Source organism: Protomyctophum parallelum (assembly GCF_964188405.1).
Source record: "Protomyctophum parallelum genome assembly, chromosome: 22".
In the NCBI taxonomy this organism is placed as follows: domain Eukaryota; kingdom Metazoa; phylum Chordata; class Actinopteri; order Myctophiformes; family Myctophidae; genus Protomyctophum; species Protomyctophum parallelum.
The window spans coordinates 13941-34443 of NC_139714.1; the positions used below are offsets into that span (position 1 = coordinate 13941).

Genomic DNA, 20503 nt, shown 5'->3' on the forward strand with positions numbered 1-20503 from the left:
ATAAATTGACTTCTTTGTTTCTATGATTCCTGGACCTCCAGATACACAGTATGTCAATCCTCCAATAGCCTACAATTCAAGGTTCAATGTTGTACTTTATTGTTCCATCCTGTGTACACTACAGGTACATAAGAATACAACTTTATTGTTCCATCCTGTGTACACTACAGGTACATAAGAATACAACTTTATTGTTCCATCTTGTGTACACTACAAGTACATGAGAGTAAAACTTATTTTGGTTTCAGACAATGCAGCAGCATTATATACACAACATTTTATAACACAACCATGTGATCTCATGCTAAGTTATATAAATTCCATAACAAGACATAACATCTAATAATGTCGTATCAACCCTGTTCAAAGTCCATCTACAGATTGTAAGTTACTGTGTGAGCAGTTTGTGAATGAAGTGGTACAAATCACAGTGTGGTGTTCAGTACACAGGCTGGCTGCTTGTGTGCATGTACAGTATGTGTACAGTATGTGTACAGTATGCCACCTATACATTTAAACTATCACCTGTTAGTGTAGGCCTATTGTATATGTAGTAACTTAAAGACGGTTACAGTACAATATTAAGCTTGATGTTTATTTCCCAAGTGAGAAACAGACTGGAAGCTCTATCGCCACATAATAAAGTCACTTCCTCCAAGCTGGTGGTTTCCTGTTAGACCAGAGCCATAGAGTAAGACAGAGTTACGACATTGAGGGGCAGAAATCTCTGAGTTCTGTTGGAAAAAAGTAAAAGTATTGTACAGTGACAACTATAAACTCTCTGTAATGTTTATGTTGTACTATTACTAATAATCAATCTAAAATAAAGGTATTTAAGATCATTAAAGCTGAGTCCAGTGCATTCTGCCAACTCCCGGTCCAGGACTTTGTCACTGTTCACTATGCTCTTCACCAATAGAAGTCTAGACGTAGAAGATTGGACTGAAGCCCCATGAAGTGAATGGAGTTGTCGTAACTCTGTCTTACTCTATGGCTACTACTGACTGCCTAGTAATAGGCCCTGTAATAAAACAATAAGCCACAAGAGGTCTCAGGTTACCATGGATTTTACAATGGGTGAGAGGCGTAGTGAGCCATGAGCACATCGAGTGTCTCCAATCAGAATCAAGTACTATAACCGTTTTAGAACTAAGTTTTTGACATGCCTAGTAAAACCACAACATAACAATTTCTATTATGTTTTTGGCCATTTTATTCAGTTTAGTTGTTGCTGCAATGCTGTGAGAGGAAAGTAAAATATGTTACCCTTTTGGAAGTAAAATGGAATGTAACAATACAAAATAAAAAACGAATTGACAATGTCATTCACACAAACAATGTCTATGATTCCAGACGTCTGTACCACAGAGCAGAGTCTCCAACACCCAGCCTTCTGTCTATGAAGAGTGACTTTTCTAAAGACATTCCTCTTAACTTCAGTGATGAATCTGGACCTCCAGATACACAGTATGTCAATCCTGTACAATATACTATAACACTGTACAATATACACTATAACACTATACAATATACACTATAACACACTACAACTAGCCTAGGGATAGAAAAGCCGTTTAGCTGGTTAATTATTAGCCACATATCCAACCCAAAATATAAATGTAATAATTAATCAATCAATCAATGATGGATTTTGGGATCTACATAGGAACCAGGTGGCTCCAATGAGGATGTAAATATGTAATCATGTCCACAGAGAGAGGCGTGGTGAGACTGAGCAGAACCCTGGACTGAAGACACCCCGTCAAACCACACCTGGACTGAAGACACCCAGTCAAACCACACCTGGACTGAAGACACCCAGTCAAACCACACCTGGACTGAAGACACCCAGTCAAACCACACCTGGACTGAAGACACCCAGTCAAACCACACCTGGACTGAAGACACCCAGTCAAACCACACCTGGACTGAAGACACCCAGTCAAACCACACCTGGACTGAAGACACCCAGTCAAACCACACCTGGACTGAAGACACCCAGTCAAACCACACCTGGACAAAGTAAGAATCTGCACTCATTGAAAATGCATAGTCAGACTAAATGTGACCAAATTTGACTGGGGCCCATTGGAGTTTTTGTAATTTTTTATATGAAAGCAGGGAATCATAGCTTCAAATTGACATATTGGTTGTTCAGTTTGACCCACCAGTTTTGGAGATATGGTTTATAGAGTAATGTTTTGCAGAGAAACAGCGAGTTGAGAAAACAGGCTTGAAAAGGTTCACTCCTGGTGTCTCTACCATTACACCTAGCTACACGTTTAAGCATTTATTTCATATTTACATGTCTTCTGTGGTCTCTAACATTACACCTATGCTACATGTTTAAGCATTTATTTCATATTTAAATGTCTTCTGTGGACTAACATTAAACCTAGCTACATGTTTAAGCATTTATTTCATATTTACATGTCTTCTGTGGTCTCTAACATTACACCTAGCTACATGTTTAAGCATTCATTTCATATTTACATGTCTTCTGTGGTCTCTAACATTACACCTAGCTACATGTTTAAGCATTTATTTCATATTTACATGTATTCTGTGGACACTAACATTACACCTAGCTACATGTTTAACCATTTATTTCATATTTACATGTCTTCTGTGGACTAACATTACACCTATAGCTACATGTTTAAGCATTTATTTAATATTCACATGTCTTCTGTGGTCTCTAACATTACACCTAGCTACATGTTTAAGCATTTATTTCATATTTACATGTATTCTGTGGACTCTAACATTACACCTAGCTACATGTTTAAGCATTTATTTAATATTTACATGTATTCTGTGGACTCTAACATTACACCTAGCTACATGTTTAAGCATTTATTTCATATTTACATGTATTCTGTGGACACTAACATTACACCTAGCTACATGTTTAAGCATTTATTTCATATTTACATGTCTTCTGTGGTCTCTAACATTACACCTAGCTACATGTTTAAGCATTTATTTCATATTTACATGTATTCTGTGGACTCTAACATTACACCTACCTACATGTTTAAGCATTTATTTCATATTTACATGTATTCTGTGGACTCTAACATTACACCTAGCTACATGTTTAAGCATTTATTTCATAAGTACATGTCTTCTGTGGACTAACATTACACCTAGCTACATGTTTAACCATTTATTTCATATTTACATGTCTTCTGTGGACTAACATTACACCTATAGCTACATGTTTAACCATTTATTTAATATTTACATGTCTTCTGTGGTCTCTAACATTACACCTAGCTACATGTTTAAGCATTTATTTCATATTTACATGTATTCTGTGGACTCTAACATTACACCTACCTACATGTTTAAGCATTTATTTCATATTTACATGTATTCTGTGGACACTAACATTACACCTAGCTACATGTTTAAGCATTTATTTCATATTTACATGTCTTCTGTGGACTCTAACATTACACCTAGCTACATGTTTAAGCATTTATTTCATATTTACATGTATTCTGTGGACACTAACATTACACCTAGCTACATGTTTAAGCATTTATTTCATATTTACATGTCGATTTCAGCTCTGACACTTATTTCAAGCATGCTCTAGTGAAGAGTCTTCCTGTGCTATTAACTAATTGTGGATTAAACAAAAATATTAGTTTTTCTCCTCTGGTGAAAAGCTGGAGGCTGCTCGATGGCAGGCTCTCAGTCAAATCTGGTCACAAATGGTCAAATGATCTGTCTGTATCAATTATATCTAAGTGCAAATAATGAAGCTAAACATCTATCAACTCAACAACTGGACAAAAACAGCTGATCTTGTGTTGTTACCTTTGGCAAAATGTTTCTTATCAAATAGCATATTATCTGGGGGTAATTAATTAGCAATGTGTGCTGTAAAAGATGTAAAGTTATAAATTAACCTGAATGTTTTAAACATAAATGTTCTTCTCATTTCAGATGTCCGTCTGCAGGTTGATTTGAACGATTATAAGGTCAGTTTGGAGGTCAGTTCGGACAGTCTTGATGGAGTGAAAAACCACATGACGGAAGAGTCTGGAGACTCCGTCACCAGCACCTACTCAGAGCTCTACATCTCAGCGGGACAGAGTGAAGGGGTTAATAGCCAACATGAGGTGATACAGCTCGAGAGAACTTCCAACATGAAGACCTTCCATGACGATGCAATCAACTGCTGTAAAGTCTTTAAGATCATCCTCCCTGGCAGAAAGGAACCCAGCAAAACAGTTCTGACAAATGGCATCGCTGGCATCGGAAAAACATTCTCTGCGCGCAAGTTTGCTCTGGACTGGGCAAGAGGTTTGGAGAATCAAGATATAGATCTCCTGGTTCCCTTTTCATTCCGGGAGCTGAACTTGGTCAGAGATAAGCAGTACAGTCTTCTCAACCTGATCCATGATTTCCACCCAACGTTAAAGAAGGTCACAGCAGAGCAGCTCGCTGCCTGGAAAGTTTGCTTCATCCTCGATGGCCTCGATGAAAGCAGGTCTCCGTTGCACTTTGACGAAAATGAAATCATCTCTGATGTCACAGTGACATCATCGGTGGATGCTCTGTTGACAAACCTCATAAAGAGGAATCTGCTCCCCTCGACCCTCCTCTGGATAACCACCAGACCCGCAGCAGCCAATCGGATCCCTCCTGAATGTGTTGACATGGTGACAGAAGTGCGAGGGTTCACAGACCCCCAGAAGGAGAAGTACTTCAGGAAGAGATTCAGTGAAGAGAAGCTTGCCGACAGAGTCATCTCACACTTGAAGACATGGAGGAGCCTCCACATCATGTGTTACATCCCACTCTTCTGTTGGATCATTGCTACCGTTCTGCTGGACATGTTGAGGACACACACCACGATAGGACAGCTGCCCAAGACCCTGACTGAGATGTGCTGCCACTTCCTGTTGGTTCAGACAAACACGAAGAAGCAGAAGTATGACGAGACTCGTGATGTGAACAAGAAAGAAACAGAAAAGGGGACTCAACAGCAGCTCACTAAGACTGGCAGGCATGTTCTTCTGAATCTGGGCATGCTGGCTTTTAAACACCTGAAGAAAAGTAGCATCATGTTCTACCAAGAAGACCTGGAAGAGTGTGGTCTTGATGTGAAAGACGCCGCGCTGTACTCAGGAGTGTGCACACAGATCTTCAAAACAGAGAGTGTGCTGTTCCAGAAAACGGTCTACAGCTTTGTTCATCTGATCTTCCAGGAGTTTCTGGCTGCAGTCTACCTGTTCCACTGTTTCACACAGAAGAACATGGAGGTCCTGAACACATTCCTGGGAGATAAATACAACAGTCACAGCTCCCACTCAGACTTCCTGAAAGCTGCCGTGGAAAAATCCCTGGAGAGTAAAAATGGCCACCTGGACCTCTTAGTCCGTTTCCTTCATGGCCTCTCACTGCAGTCCAACCAGAGTCTGTTAGGAGACCTGCTGGGTCACACAGAGAACAGTCCAGAAGAGATCCAGAAAGCCATCCACAACCTGAAGAAGATGTTACGTGATGAAGATGTCTCTCCTGACAGATGTATCAACATCTTCCACTGTCTGATGGAGATGAACGACCACTCATTACATCAGGAGATCCAACAGTTCCTGAAGTCAGAGAACAGAACAGAGAAACTGTCTGAGACCCAGTGTTCAGCTCTCGCCGTCATGCTGCAGATGTCAGAGGTTCTGGAAGAGTTGGACCTGGACAAATACAACACATCAGAGGAGGGGCGAAGGAGACTGGTCCCAGCTGTGAGGAACTGCAGAAAGGCTCGGTTAGTAGTTAACACATTGACTTGACTGCCAATCACGTCATGTTACGTCGCATCGAATCCATCGCTTGACTGCCAAGCACGCAGTATTGTGTCCTATGGTCTTTTCAGTGGATTAGTATAGATGGTGCTCTTCATCAACGTACTGTATGAATGATGCTAGGTTGCTAGGCAACAGATAAAACCAGAAATTAACTAGAAGTGAAAGTCTGCCTCCTGTCCGCCTCAATTTAAACAGAAATGTCAATGTGAACCCTGTCTGCATGCACAGTCCGTACTGTACTGCTTCAATGTCAACCCTGTCTGCATGCACAGGACTGCTTCAATGTCAACCCTGTCTGCATGCGCAGTACTGCTTCAATGTCAACCCTGTCTGCATGCACAGTACTGCTTCAATGTCAACCCTGTCTGCATGCACAGTACTGCTTCAATGTCAACCCTGTCTGCATGCACAGTCAGTACTGCTTCAATGTAAACCCTGTCTGCATGCACAGTACTGCTTCAATGTAAACCCTGTCTGCATGCACAGTACTGCTTCAATGTCAACCCTGTCTGCATGCACAGGACTGCTTCAATGTCAACCCTGTCTGCATGCACAGTACTGCTTCAATGTCAACCCTGTCTGCATGCACAGTACTGCTTCAATGTCAACCCTGTCTGCATGCACAGTACTGCTTCAATGTCAACCCTGTCTGCATGCACAGGACTGCTTCAATGTCAACCCTGTCTGCATGCACAGTCAGTACTGCTTCAATGTCAACCCTGTCTGCATGCGCAGTCAGTACTGCTTCAATGTCAACCATGTCTGCATGCACAGGACTGCTTCCGTAAGATTGCATTGGGGAAACATGCTGACTTCAGTGTTGTCCCTGAACGCGTTCAATGAACAATCGTTCACAAACACGTTCATATTTTAGGTGAACGTACTGTATTTCTGTTTGATGAACGTCATTGTGAACGCGTTCATCTCTGGCGTGTGTGAACGTCACTTTCTCACGTTCAACTTCGTTCAAGAGTGAGTGTTTCCTTAGAGCCTTCCAGGCGAAAACCCCGCTAAGACACACCCTAAACAGGCCTTAATATCTAACGTTAAACCCACCAATAAGTCCTTATGCGACACAATTTAACTAATCTTTCATGCCGTACAATTTCACTGGAGCGTGCAGCTCGCATCTCTGCATGAGGATCCTGTCATGCACGCAGACACAGAACATCCCGACTCCCGACCCAAACACTGGAAACTTATTGTTGTTTGATTAAACATAATGTGCCACGAAAAATAGCTTCCAATAGGTTGCTATTTTTGCGTCGAGGAGGTATTTGTCCATATACATGATCGCCTCGGTCGGCCAACTAAAGACATCTCCCTCCACAGAAGCGCAGTGATGCCTGATTTATTCTTCATCGTACAACGTGTTCCATGCTGAAAATGGCTGATCTACAAGCTCACAACGTGTTGCGTCCGCGACGCGTTGTGAGCTTGTGAGCGTTGTGAGCTTGTAGATTAGCATGTGAATATATGCAGGCTGTGAGAACTGAACTGATAGCCTTCACAATAAAAGCATGCAGCTTTCACAAGTTGGCCCATAATTAGGACAAGGAAAATTATTAAGAATTCTGTGGCATTCCACATGGCAAAAGAGCTATTTTTTCCAAAATGTAAAAAAAATATATATAATAAGGAATTAATTTGGTTAATGGTAATGGAGAAATTGTAAAAGTTGTATCTTTATTAATCCCAAAGTTATTCCCAATAGGAATAAAGTCTGTGGTTCTATGGCTATGGGCTGCGGCAATCATTTAGAAAAACAAAAAGCAAAGAAAAAAAAAGGAAATAATTAAATTTGTTTTGGAACCATGAACTTTAGTTCAAAATGTTGAATGATGAACTATGAACTGAACTAGTTGATTTTTAATGAACTGTGAACTGAACTAGTTCATAACAAATATGAACTTTCCCAACATATGGCTGACTTCATAAGCAATTTAAACGCTCGTTTCAACCCGTCACTTAGATGTTCTTGGCCACAAAGAAATAAAACATCTGAGAGCATACTTGACATTTCTTTTATAATATTGGGGAAAATCAAACTAGTCTTAATTTCACACCTTATACTGCTGGTTGAAATCTATGATATCTAAATGTCGATCTCCCTCTGTTATTCTAGTTGTGTTGACTATTCCAGGGGTTCTCAACCCATGGGTCGCGACCCCTCGCGGGTCCACAAATTATTTTCCAAAACATAATTTGCACTTCAGTTTGTATTGGGGGTGGGGAAGTGGGGCGGGGCGGGGGTCGCGAGACATGGCCAAAGCATCCCTGGGGGTCCCCAGCCAAAAAGGTTGAGAACCCCTGGTCTATTCCACAATACTGTTTATGTCTGGATAACTAGATAGGAGATGTTTTAGTTAACTTCCATGACGGTGAACTAGGTATCAATTGTTTTGATAATCTCTTATTTAATCTGCATTTACAGACTTGTTGGCTGTGAGCTCAGTAAGACAGGTGTTGAAGCTGTGTCTTCAGCTCTCAGCTCTAATCCTTCCCATTTGAGAGAACTGGACCTCAGTAAAAACAACCTGCAGGACTCAGGACTAGTGGAGCTGCTCTGTGCTTCACTGAAGAGCCCACACTGTAGACTGGAAGTTCTAAAGTAAGATACATTTACCACTTTTATTATGATCACTTCTGTTTTATTATGTACTGTATTATGTGAATATAATATGAATGCTGTGGTGAGAATGTATTAATAAGCTTGATGGTGAGACATGGTAGGCGAATATGGAAGAAAAGTTAACTAATAGCTATCACTATGAAACTTCTCCAGTTGATTCATTATATTAAGACTAAGATTTTTTGTATTACAAGTTTTCTGAAATGATAGGTTTAAATATGCAAATTATGCATTATATGCGCTAATTTGCATATACATTCCAGGACGATAAATCTGAAGATTGGATAAAGCCAGGTTCAAAAGTATGGTTTCATTTTGTTGACATATTAGAGACAAAGACAATTTTAGGGGATTTTCGATATCTCTAATTATCACTCCACAAATCAGAAAATAGTTTCAACAGGCATAAAAAACCCACATTTTTGCCATGTTTTAGGAATAAAATGTGATGTAAATCAGGCTGTGAATGAGAAATCAACGAACCCTTCTCTAAGTTCCTGCAGAATATAGTTATGAATAAGACTGGAAAGTTGTGTGCATGTGACTGTGTAGGTGTATGTGCAACTGAAGTGGAGATTCTTAGTCCCAGGTATGAGGAAAACTCATTTTGAGAAAACGGCCTTTAAAGATTTGTATTGTAAAATTCCAAAACGTTTTATTTGAAGCCACTATTTTGAGACAACATATCTCATCCAAACCTTGGCAACAACATTATAATGCCATATATCAGTAGAAAGGTCTGGACCTCGAGAGGACTGTGGTTGGATCCAAATATGGTCACTTCCTTTGTACCAACAACCAATCATGAAAATAGAGAGGGTGGATTTTCACCCAGCAAAACGAGCTGTCATTGGCTAAAATAAACTACTAAAATAAACATCTAAATCTGTATTTTGAACGTTTATTTTGCTTTAGTTTGAAAGAAAACATGTTTAGGAAGCAAAATAGCACAACATTGAAAAATCATGTTTTCACTTGCCATGTCTCGCCTTAAATGCTTGTTCCAACCCGTCACTTATGTTCTTAGTTGGCCGCTAAAAAAAATAACATCTGAGAGGTTATGATCTTCTTTTTCATAATATTGGGGGAAATCAAACTAACATTCAGTCTTCATAGTCTTTGATATCTAAATTGTTATCTTCCTGTTATTCTGTGCTGTCATGGTGTTGTCTATTCCACACTCTGCTGCTCTAAATACTAGATAACTAGATTTGTTCCAGTTAACTTCCATGACAGTGAACTATAGGTATCATTCATTTTGTATTGATAATCTCTAATTTAATCTGCATTTACAGACTTGCTGGCTGTGAGCTCAGTAAGACAGGTGTTGAAGCTGTGTCTTCAGCTCTCAGCTCTAATCCTTCCCATTTGAGAGAACTGGACCTCAGTGAAAACGACCTGCAGGACTCAGGACTAGTGGAGCTGCTCTTTGCTTCACTGAAGAGCCCACACTGTAGACTGGAAGTTCTAAAGTAAGATACATTTACCACTTTTATTATGATCACTTCTGTTTTATTTTGTACTGACATTATTATGTATATAATAATATAATATGAATGCTGTCGTGAGAATGTATTAATAAGCTTGATGGTGAGACATAGGGGAAAAAAAGTTAACTAATAGCTATCACAATGAAACTTCTCCAGTTGATTAATTATATTAAGACTAAGATTTTTTGTACTACTGAAATTATATGTTTAAATATGCAAATTAGGCAGTATATGCGCTAATTTGCATACATTCCGGGACGATAAATCTGAAGATTGGATAAAGCCAGGTTAAAAAGTATGGTTTCATTGTGTTGACATATTAGAGACAAAGGAAATTAGGGAATTAACACTCCACAAATCAGAAAATAGTGACAACAGGCATAAAAAATAACTAATTTTTGCCATGTTTTATGAATAAAATGTGATGTAAATCAGGCTGTGAATGAGAAATCAACGAACCCTTCTGTAAGTTCCTGCAGAATATAGTTATGAATAAGACTGGAAAGTTGTGTGCATGTGACTGTGTAGGTGTATGTGAGTGCAACTGAAGTGGAGATTCTTTGTCCCAGGTATGAGGAAAACTCATTTTGAGAAAACGGCCTTTAAAGATTTGTATTGTAAAATTCCAAAACGTTTTATTTGAAGCCACTATTTTGAGACAAAATATCTCATCCAAACCTTGGCAACAACATATAATGCCATATATCATTAGAAAGGTCTGGACCTCGAGCTGACTGTGGTTGGATCCAAATATGGTCACTTCCTTTGTACCAACAACCAATCATGAAAATAGAGAGGGTGGATTTTCACCCAGCAAAACGAGCTGTCATTGGCTAAAATAAACTACTAAAATAAACATCTAAATCTGTATTTTGAACGTTTATTTTGCTTTCGTTTGAAAGAAAACATGTTTAGGAAGCAAAATAGCACAACATTGAAAAATCATGTTTTCACTTGCCATGTCTCGCCTTAAATGCTTGTTCCAACCCGTCACTTATGTTCTTAGTTGGCCGCTAAAAAAAATTACATCTGAGAGGTTATGATCTTCTTTTTCATAATATTGGGGGAAATCAAACTAACATTCAGTCTTCATAGTCTTTGATATCTAAATTGTTATCTTCCTGTTATTCTGTGCTGTCATGGTGTTGTCTATTCCACACTCTGCTGCTCTAAATACTAGATAACTAGATTTGTTCCAGTTAACTTCCATGACAGTGAACTATAGGTATCATTCATTTTGTATTGATAATCTCTTATTTAATCTGCATTTACAGACTTGTTGGCTGTAATCTCAGTAAGACAGGTGTTGAAGCTGTGTCTTCAGCTCTCAGCTCTAATCCTTCCCATTTGAGAGAATTGGACCTCAGTGAAAACGACCTGGAGGACTCAGGACTAGTGGAGCTGCTCTTTGCTTCACTGAAGAGCCCATACTGTAGACTGGAAGTTCTAAAGTAAGATACATTTACCACTTTTATTATGATCACTTCTGTTTTATTATGTACTGACAGTATTATGTGAATACTAGAAAAAGTGCCCTTCCGGGCACAGGTCTCCACCAGGTTATCCACAGATCCGTGCAGTTAGAGGTAAAAACACTTTTCGGCCAGTTATAGCGCCACCTTGAGGCTGAGTTGAAATTGTTCATGTGGCATTTCGTCCTCGGCCTAGTGGGAATGTGGGTGCACAATTTCACGGAAATCACGCGATGTGTTCATGATTTGCAGCATTTTGTTTGAAACTGAGCACTCCTGTGAACTTTGGAAGCCAATCTTAACCAATCAGGATGGAGTCTGATAAATCTGAAAGACCCGTTTCGTTGAATGGCTCTAGAGAGACTGTGTACCAATTCGCGTGATGTTTGGACAAAATCTGTAGGTGTACTGTGCAAAAACTTGTTTTGCACAAAGCGGCCTCCTGGTGGCGCTATAACAGGCCGTTCTGGAAAGTTTGGGGCAGAGGTTCATCGTTGGCATCCAGGGAGTGTGTGTGCAAAATATGGCATCGACCGGGTTAACGGTGGCCGAGATTAGCTGTTCACGGACACACGGACGGACGGACACACACACACGGACGGACGGACACACGGACGGACGGAGTGCAAAACATACTCTCCCCACATGCCTTCGGCCTGGTGGAGACAATAATATGAATGCTGTCGTGAGAATGTATTAATAAGCTTGATGGTGAGACATAGGGGAAAAAAAGTTAACTAATAGCTATCACAATGAAACTTCTCCAGTTGATTAATTATATTAAGACTAAGATTTTTTGTACTACTGAAATTATATGTTTAAATATGCAAATTAGGCAGTATATGCGCTAATTTGCATACATTCCGGGACGATAAATCTGAAGATTGGATAAAGCCAGGTTAAAAAGTATGGTTTCATTGTGTTGACATATTAGAGACAAAGGAAATTAGGGAATTAACACTCCACAAATCAGAAAATAGTGACAACAGGCATAAAAAAAAACTAATTTTTGCCATGTTTTATGAATAAAATGTGATGTAAATCAGGCTGTGAATGAGAAATCAACGAACCCTTCTGTAAGTTCCTGCAGAATATAGTTATGAATAAGATTGGAAAGTTGTGTGCATGTGACTGTGTAGGTGTATGTGAGTGCAACTGAAGTGGAGATTCTTTGTCCCAGGTATGAGGAAAACTCATTTTGAGAAAACGGCCTTTAAAGATTTGTATAAATGTATGTATGTATAAATTCCAAAACGTTTTATTTGAAGCCACTATTTTGAGACAAAATATCTCATCCAAACCTTGGCAACAACATATAATGCCATATATCATTAGAAAGGTCTGGACCTCGAGCTGACTGTGGTTGGATCCAAATATGGTCACTTCCTTTGTACCAACAACCAATCATGAAAATAGAGAGGGTGGATTTTCACCCAGCAAAATGAGCTGTCATTGGCTAAAATAAACTACTAAAATAAACATCTAAATCTGTATTTTGAACGTTTATTTTGCTTTAGTTTGAAAGAAAACATGTTTAGGAAGCAAAATAGCAGAAAATTTAAAAATCATGATTTCACTTGCCATGTCTCGCCTTAAATGCTTGTTCCAACCCGTCACTTATGTTCTTAGTTCGCCGCTAAAAACAAAATACATCTGAGAGGTTATGATCTTCTTTTTCATAATATTGGGGGAAATCAAACTAACATTCAGTCTTCATAGTCTTTGATATCTAAATTGTTATCTTCCTGTTATTCTGTGCTGTCATGGTGCTGTCTATTCCACACTCTGCTGCTCTAAATACTAGATAACTAGATTTGTTCCAGTTAACTTCCATGACAGTGAACTATAGGTATCATTCATTTTGTATTGATCATCTCTTATTTAATCTGCATTTACAGACTTGCTGGCTGTAAACTCAGTAAGACAGATGGTGAAGCTGTGTCTTCAGCTCTCAGCTCTAATCCTTCCCATTTGAGAGAACTGGACCTCAGTGAAAACGACCTGCAGGACTCAGGACTAGTGGAGCTGCTCTGTGCTTCACTGAAGAGCCCACACTGTAGACTGGAAGTTCTAAAGTAAGATACATTTACCACTTTTATTATGATCACTTCTGTTTTATTATGTACTGTATTATGTGAATATAGTATGAATGCTGTGGTGAGAATGTATTAATAAGCTTGATATAATGGTAACCCAAGCCTATGTATCTGAGTAGACATTAAAATGACCCCAAACATGTTTCAAAGTGTAATATCGTAACGTATCGGCTACTTCATCATAATATTATAGAGTTTCTGACTATTTTGGCCTTGCGACCCGTTGTAGCTACATCACAGTTATCAAGCTTCTTAATAATATTATAATAATTAATATTACTGAGGAAAGAGCAGAACATTGTGAAAATAGCAGATCTGCAAGCTCACCGTGAGGCGTTGTGAGCTTGTAGTTTGGTAATATTTTCACATTAATGTGAAAAAAATCACCCCGGCCTTTTCACTCATATGGATATGAAGCCTCGACTGGAGGTGGAAATGTACAAATATACCCAAAGAGTAACAAAATAAGCGTTAGAAACGACTCAAATAACCCAGAGACTACATTTCCGGGTAGGTGGGGTGGCTGCATCTGCCCGTCGCACAACAGAAACTGAATGTTAATTAAGTTTATTTAAATTGTATTGATATTTAATGTTTCGTGGTTAGTACGAGTCGAGTCACCACCAGCTGAGCTTACGTCAACAAGGAATCTCAGGAACGCTATAATGTGTTGACAGCTTGGCGTGACGTATATTAGCAGCGACATTGCCTTCATATGTAGTTTCAAGGCTTTTGCAGCCACATTAATTCCATTTTCTCCAGAAACTGGCTGTATCAAATATGAATGGACATCATTAACGGTGCACAGCCACCCCCCTGACAGAAAGGCCGGGGTGGTCATATGAGAACACAGTTCTTATATGAAGCGACCTAAAATCGCCCTATGGAGATTACAATGCAAATAAATAAATACATGAACCTGTGTATTGGCGCCCTCTACTGAAAGTGACATCAGACTTCGGTGCTCTATATATTAACACTTTAAGGGCTATAGATTAATATAATCAGACCACCTAGGCTGACGGGATTGATCAATTACCTTTGGAGCATAACGCATATACTGTAAGTATTTGCAGCTTTGATTCACGAAACCCGGCGTAAAATAGTCCCATGGTTTGTTGTTGAAGAGAAAAACATGCGGCCATTATGATGTGAAACGAAAACAGCCTCCACAGCATGTTGTAGTCCAAACAAACCCGTTCACTTGCATCAAACTCATTTTCCCAGAAGCCCTAGCAGCCCAGAGCATGGCTAGATTTCCGGTTTCGTCATCATAACGCAACGGCCTCGTCACCAGGTCCACGACAAATCCACTCTTTTATAATTATTAAAAAACGGCGAATTAAACACATTAAACAAATAGCGGGTTTAGCGTATTACGCAGCGCAGACACATGGATTAAATAGCGGGGAACACGGGTTAGGCAGTAGTGTTAATTAATATTAATATTACGAAAGAAAGATACAAACATTGTAATAATCTGCAAGCTCACTGTGAGGCGTTGTGAGCTTGTAGATTTGTAATATTTTCGCATTCATGTAATGCCTACAATTCCGATTGCTTCTAAGGGTAGTTGGGGGAGTGGGGGGGGGGTCCCCAGTTCAAATATGATTATGGTATGTTGGAGGCCAGGGTTTGTTTTAATGGAACTAAAGCATCCAGGTGTGAAGGCACCCTAAGTGGGACAAGAGAGTCCTTTAATAGATGCTGGAAGCTGGTTCTAAATCCAGGAATAATGCATATTTAAATGTGTTATTTATTAATTAATCTATTCATTTATTTATGTATGTATGTTTTAATCTGGTGTTTCAGACTGGCTCACTGCTTCTTGTCAGAGACATGCTGTGAAGCTCTGGCCTCAGCTGTAAGCTCTAATCCCTCCCTAAGAGAGTTGGACCTGAGCCTCAACGTGGTGAATGATTCAGTTCTGGAGAACTGCAAGTGAGTAGACTTGGGCTGTGTCCATGTTGGACAGTGCAGTGTTTCCCTTAACAGTGTATCTCTGACACAAAGGGCCCTATCTTGCGTCAGGGGCACTTTCTCCGTAATTTGGGGATTTAGCATTGTGTAAGAGGCGTTCCCCCATTAAATTAGCTATCTTATGCCACAGTCTAAATCCTTAAAACACCTCCGCTACCCGTTACATTATGCATAGGTGTGGTTTGGGCGTTACGCAACTTAAACCAATCAGTGTGCCAGGTACCATAATCCATTATACCTGGAGTGAACCTTATGGAAGAGCAACGCGTGCTGCCTTGGAATACATTTAAATTAGATACAGAGGGTTGTTGTGTGTGTTCACATTACGGGTGGTTTGAAGAGACGATTTCCGTTGTCCTAAACCTGTGTGCATAAGATAGCAAATATAGGGAAAGCGCATCAACACACGTACAGACCATAGACTGTAAAAAATATGGACAAAGCGTTCTCCGGGTCTAACATGAACGTAAAATGAAGCCTGAAATCGCTTCATTGTAAATCGCCATCTTTCTAGATCCGTTTGGTACCAGCTGGCCATTGGCTGGCTCCGTTTTGGACCAGCTGGACATTGGCTGCCCAGACAACGAGGCGGGACTTCCCCCCTTCTTCTCCGTTGGTTTTTATTTTGACTCGAGTGGGAGGGGAATCCCGATCATAGACTGTAACGGTAGCCACGCCCCTCAGAACATACGCGATGTTTTTTTTTCTTTATGGTCATTTTTTTAATTAATGGGACCATAATTTTCCAAAAAGAATATTATGACATTAGAAATGAGACTTTAAACTAGTGACTGGAAGAAGAAAGTATTCATGACCATGTTTATTAAGGTAATACAGTCTAGGTGAAGTTGGGCCAAAATACATGGGCCTCTATGGAGCTATGGGGCTTTTTGGGTCCAGCCCAGCGCCACAACAGGCCATTATATGAACTACCGATTTCAAATGAGGCTTCACGAAATATCTGGCTGACTGCCCCCCTGGTACAGACACACCTCCAGCCGCAAACATGTATAGTGGGTTGTGTGGCCGCAAGATAACGTTTACGCATAGTGGAAGCTCCTAAATGAGTAATTCACGTAAAGTGTTTAATGCTTGCGGGTAAGGCATGGGATACGATACAGCCCAAAGTCACAAATCATGAGAAGAACAACAACACAATGCAGTGCCTCAAAGAAACTCTAGGATAGCAGACGTAAACAATGAACATCTGTCTAAACAACAATATATGTGCATCACGAAGGTATAAAAGGACAGTGGAGTGCTATAGGGGTTAAGGTGGAGTCTGAGGAGGTGATGAGATCCAAACTGGGCAGCAGTGAGTGTGTCTGGATGAGCTGCAGGGCCAAGATAATGACAGGAGAAACACTGTAGTGTCAGCTAGTGGAGACGTTGTGTTAGACAGTTAGACATTGATGCATTGTTGTTCTACTTCCTACAGAGTGAAACACTGTAGTGTCAGCTAGTGGAGACGTTGTGTTAGACAGTCAGACATTGATGCATTGTTGTTCTACTTCCTACAGAGTGAAACAGTGTAGTGTCAGCTAGTGGAGACGTTGTGTTAGACAGTCAGACATTGATGCATTGTTGTTCTACTTCCTACAGAGTCAAACATGGAGGAGAAGATTGGCTTAATTCTACACTCATTACAAAACGTGAGTATCTGTGTCTACATTAACATTTTATACACTGTTGTATACTTGGTTGATGTTGTCCTGAAAACTCTTGTGCTCTCTACTCTCTGCTCTTGGCCTGGTCCTTAACACATTCTGACCTGAGATCAGATTCGTGGAAAGGTTTCCACTGGACACACACTGGTCTGATGAACCCATTCTGACCTGAGATCAGATTCTAAAAATGTCAGTCGTTCTTCGATTTTTCAAAAATAGCAGACCTACAAGCTCCTAGCGCGCCACTCGGTGGCGCGCTATGAGCTTGTAGATCTGCTATTTTTCAATAGCTAAAGCATAACATAATGCTAACACCAAAATGGGTGCCCGGTCAGAATGGGTTAACACATCAAGATGAGGTCATGTGGTCTGACAGAAACAATGGGCCTCATTCACTAACCTGGTCGTAAACAACATGTATTTCGTCTATATTGGCATAAGTTCAGTTCTGACGTGCGATGCATGAAAGGTGGTGCAGAGCCGTGATGTGTGCAGATCACAGGTGGATCTCGTTTTTGTTTGAAAGTCACAAGTGATCTCCCGTGTCGATCATTGGCATGGTTCCACGCTCCATTTAACACCATACAAGACAACTGGAAATATAAATCACATGTGTGTGAACTGAGCGGTGCAACTATATATTTACTGTTACAGTTACTGTACTGCACTGTGCTCTGTACTGTACTGTATTGTAGTGTACTGTGCTCTATGCTGTACTTTGATTATTTTGGGGAAAGAATAGTTAGTTACCGTGTGTTAGACGACACGTACACAGAAATGTACACGGTAACACAGCGAGACAGACAGGTACACAGAGAGACAGACAGGTACATAGTAACACAGAGAGACAGACTGGTACAAAGTAACACAGAAAGACTTCAGGTACACATAGAGACAGACAGGTACACAGTAACACAGAGAGGCAGACAGGTACACATAGAGACAGACAGGTAGACAGAGAGATATACACATATAGACAGACAGGTACACAGAGAGACAGACAGGTACACAGAGAGACAGACAGGTACACAGTAACACAGAGAGACAGACAGGTACACAGAGAGACAGTTACACAGAGAGACAGACAGGTACACATAGAGACAGTAACACAGAGAGACAGACAGGTACACAGAGAGACAGACAGGTACACAGTAACACAGATAGACAGACAGGTACACAGAGAGACAGACAGGTACACAGTAACACAGAGAGACATACACATAGAGACAGACAGGTACACAGAGAGACAGACAGGTACACATAGAGACAGACAGGTACACAGAGAGACAGACAGGTACACAGAGAGACAGACAGGTACACAGAGAGACAGACAGGTACACAGTAACACAGAGAGAGACAGACAGGTACACAGAGAGACAGACACGTAGAGACAGACAGGTACACAGAGACAGACAGGTACACAGAGACAGACAGGTACACAGAGAGACAGACAGGTACACACAGAGACAGACAGGTACACATAGAGACAGACAGGTACACAGTAACACAGAGAGACAGACAGGTACACAGTAACACAGAGAGACAGACAGGTACACAGAGAGACAGACAGGTACACAGTAACACAGAGAGACAGACAGGTACACAGAGAGACAGACAGGTACACATAGAGACAGACAGGTACACATAGAGACAGACAGGTACACAGAGAGACAGACAGGTACACAGAGACAGACAGGTACACAGAGAGACAGACAGGTACACAGAGAGACAGACAGGTACACATAGACAGACAGGTACACAGAGAGACAGACAGGTAAACAGAGAGACAGACAGGTACACAGTAACACAGAGAGACAGACAGGGGTGCAGAGACATTCTGCCCCCTGGTGGAGACCTTAAGACATTCTGCCCCCTGGTGGAGACTTTAAGACATTCTGCCCCCTGGTGGAGACTTTAAGACATTCTGCCCCCTGGTGGAGACTTTAAGACATTCTGCCCCCTGGTGGAGACTTTAAGACATTCTGCCCCCTGGTGGAGACTTTAAGACATTCTGCCCCCTGGTGGAGACTTTAAGACATTCTGCCCCCTGGTGGAGACTTTAAGACATTCTGCCCCCTGGTGGAGACTTTAAGACATTCTGCCCCCTGCTGGTTGGACTCTGACAGTGACGATCTTCTTTATTACATTTTAATTGTGTCAAGTCTTAATTTAGTCGACTAAGACTAGACTAAGACTAAATAATGTACAAATGACTAAAATAGGACTAAATCTGTTGCCAAAATTAACACTGCAGTGAGTTTGTAGATCAGTCTGTGTGTGTGTGTGTGTGTGTGTGTGTGTGTGTGTGTGTGTGTGTGTGTGTGTGTGTGTGTGTGTGTGTGTGTGTGTGTGTGTGTGTGTGTGTGTGTGTGTGTGTGTGTGTGTGTGTGTGTGTGTGTGTGTGTGTGTGTGTGTGTGTGTGTGTGTGTGTGTGTGTGTGTGTGTGTGTGTGTGTGTGTGTGTGTGTGTGTGTGCGTGCGTGCGTGCGTGCGTGCGTGCGTGCGTGCGTGCGTGCGTGCGTACATGCGTGTGCGTCAGTCAGTGAATGATGTATTTAATGTTTACTGTGTTGTTTTCTCATCAGATTTCCAGCGTCTCACACTGGACTCAAACACAGCACACTGTGACCTCTCTCTGTCTGAGGACAACAGGAAGGTCACACTGGGGTCACAGAGGTCAGGGGGTCAGCGTCCTCCTGATCACCCAGACAGGTTTGATTACTGGGAACAGGTTCTGAGTTCACAGAGTGTGACTGGACGCTGTTCCTGGGAGGTAGAGTGCAGTGGAGGGGTTCAGATAGCAGTGGCTGACGGAACAATCAGCAGGAAAGGACATGGTGTTGACAGTTCGTTTGGAGACAATGATAAGTCCTGGAGTCTGAACTGTAATGGTGATCATGGTTTCAGGTACTCTGTCTTCCACAACAGACAGATGACTGTCCTCCCTGTCAGAGCCTCTGAAGGCTCCATCAGAGTATCAGTGTATGTGGACCGTCCCGCTGGGACTCTGTCCTTCTACACCGTGTGCTCTGACTCACTGAGACACCTGTACACCTTCCAGACCAGGTCCACTGGACCTCTCTATGCTGGGTTCTGGTTATGGTTATCCTCCTACTCAGTGCTTCTGTGTGAGCAGTAAGTATAATGACACACACACACACACACACACACACACACACACACACACACACACACACACACACACACACACACACACACACACACACACACACACACACACACACGTAATTCCAGACCAGGTCCACTGGACCTCTCTATGCTGGGTTCTGGTTCTCCTCCTCCTCAGCGTGTCTGTGTGAGCAGTAAGTATAATGACACACATTT

General features: G+C 41.1%; 1 protein-coding gene across 1 annotated transcript; it reads left to right on the top strand.

Moving 5' to 3' along the window:
- Positions 1-1720: 1720 nt before the first annotated feature.
- LOC310853573 (protein NLRC3-like) lies at positions 1721-20297 on the top strand (the record flags this gene model as incomplete). Its single annotated transcript, XM_083757953.1, has 9 exons — positions 1721-2022; positions 3958-5782; positions 8257-8433; positions 9750-9907; positions 11269-11376; positions 13365-13491; positions 15325-15453; positions 17095-17144; positions 19744-20297. The coding sequence occupies exons 2-9, from the start codon at positions 4041-4043 to the stop codon at positions 20295-20297; spliced, it is 3045 nt and encodes a 1014-aa protein (XP_083614079.1). The 5' UTR covers positions 1721-2022; positions 3958-4040.
- Between the last annotated feature and the right edge of the window lie 206 nt (positions 20298-20503).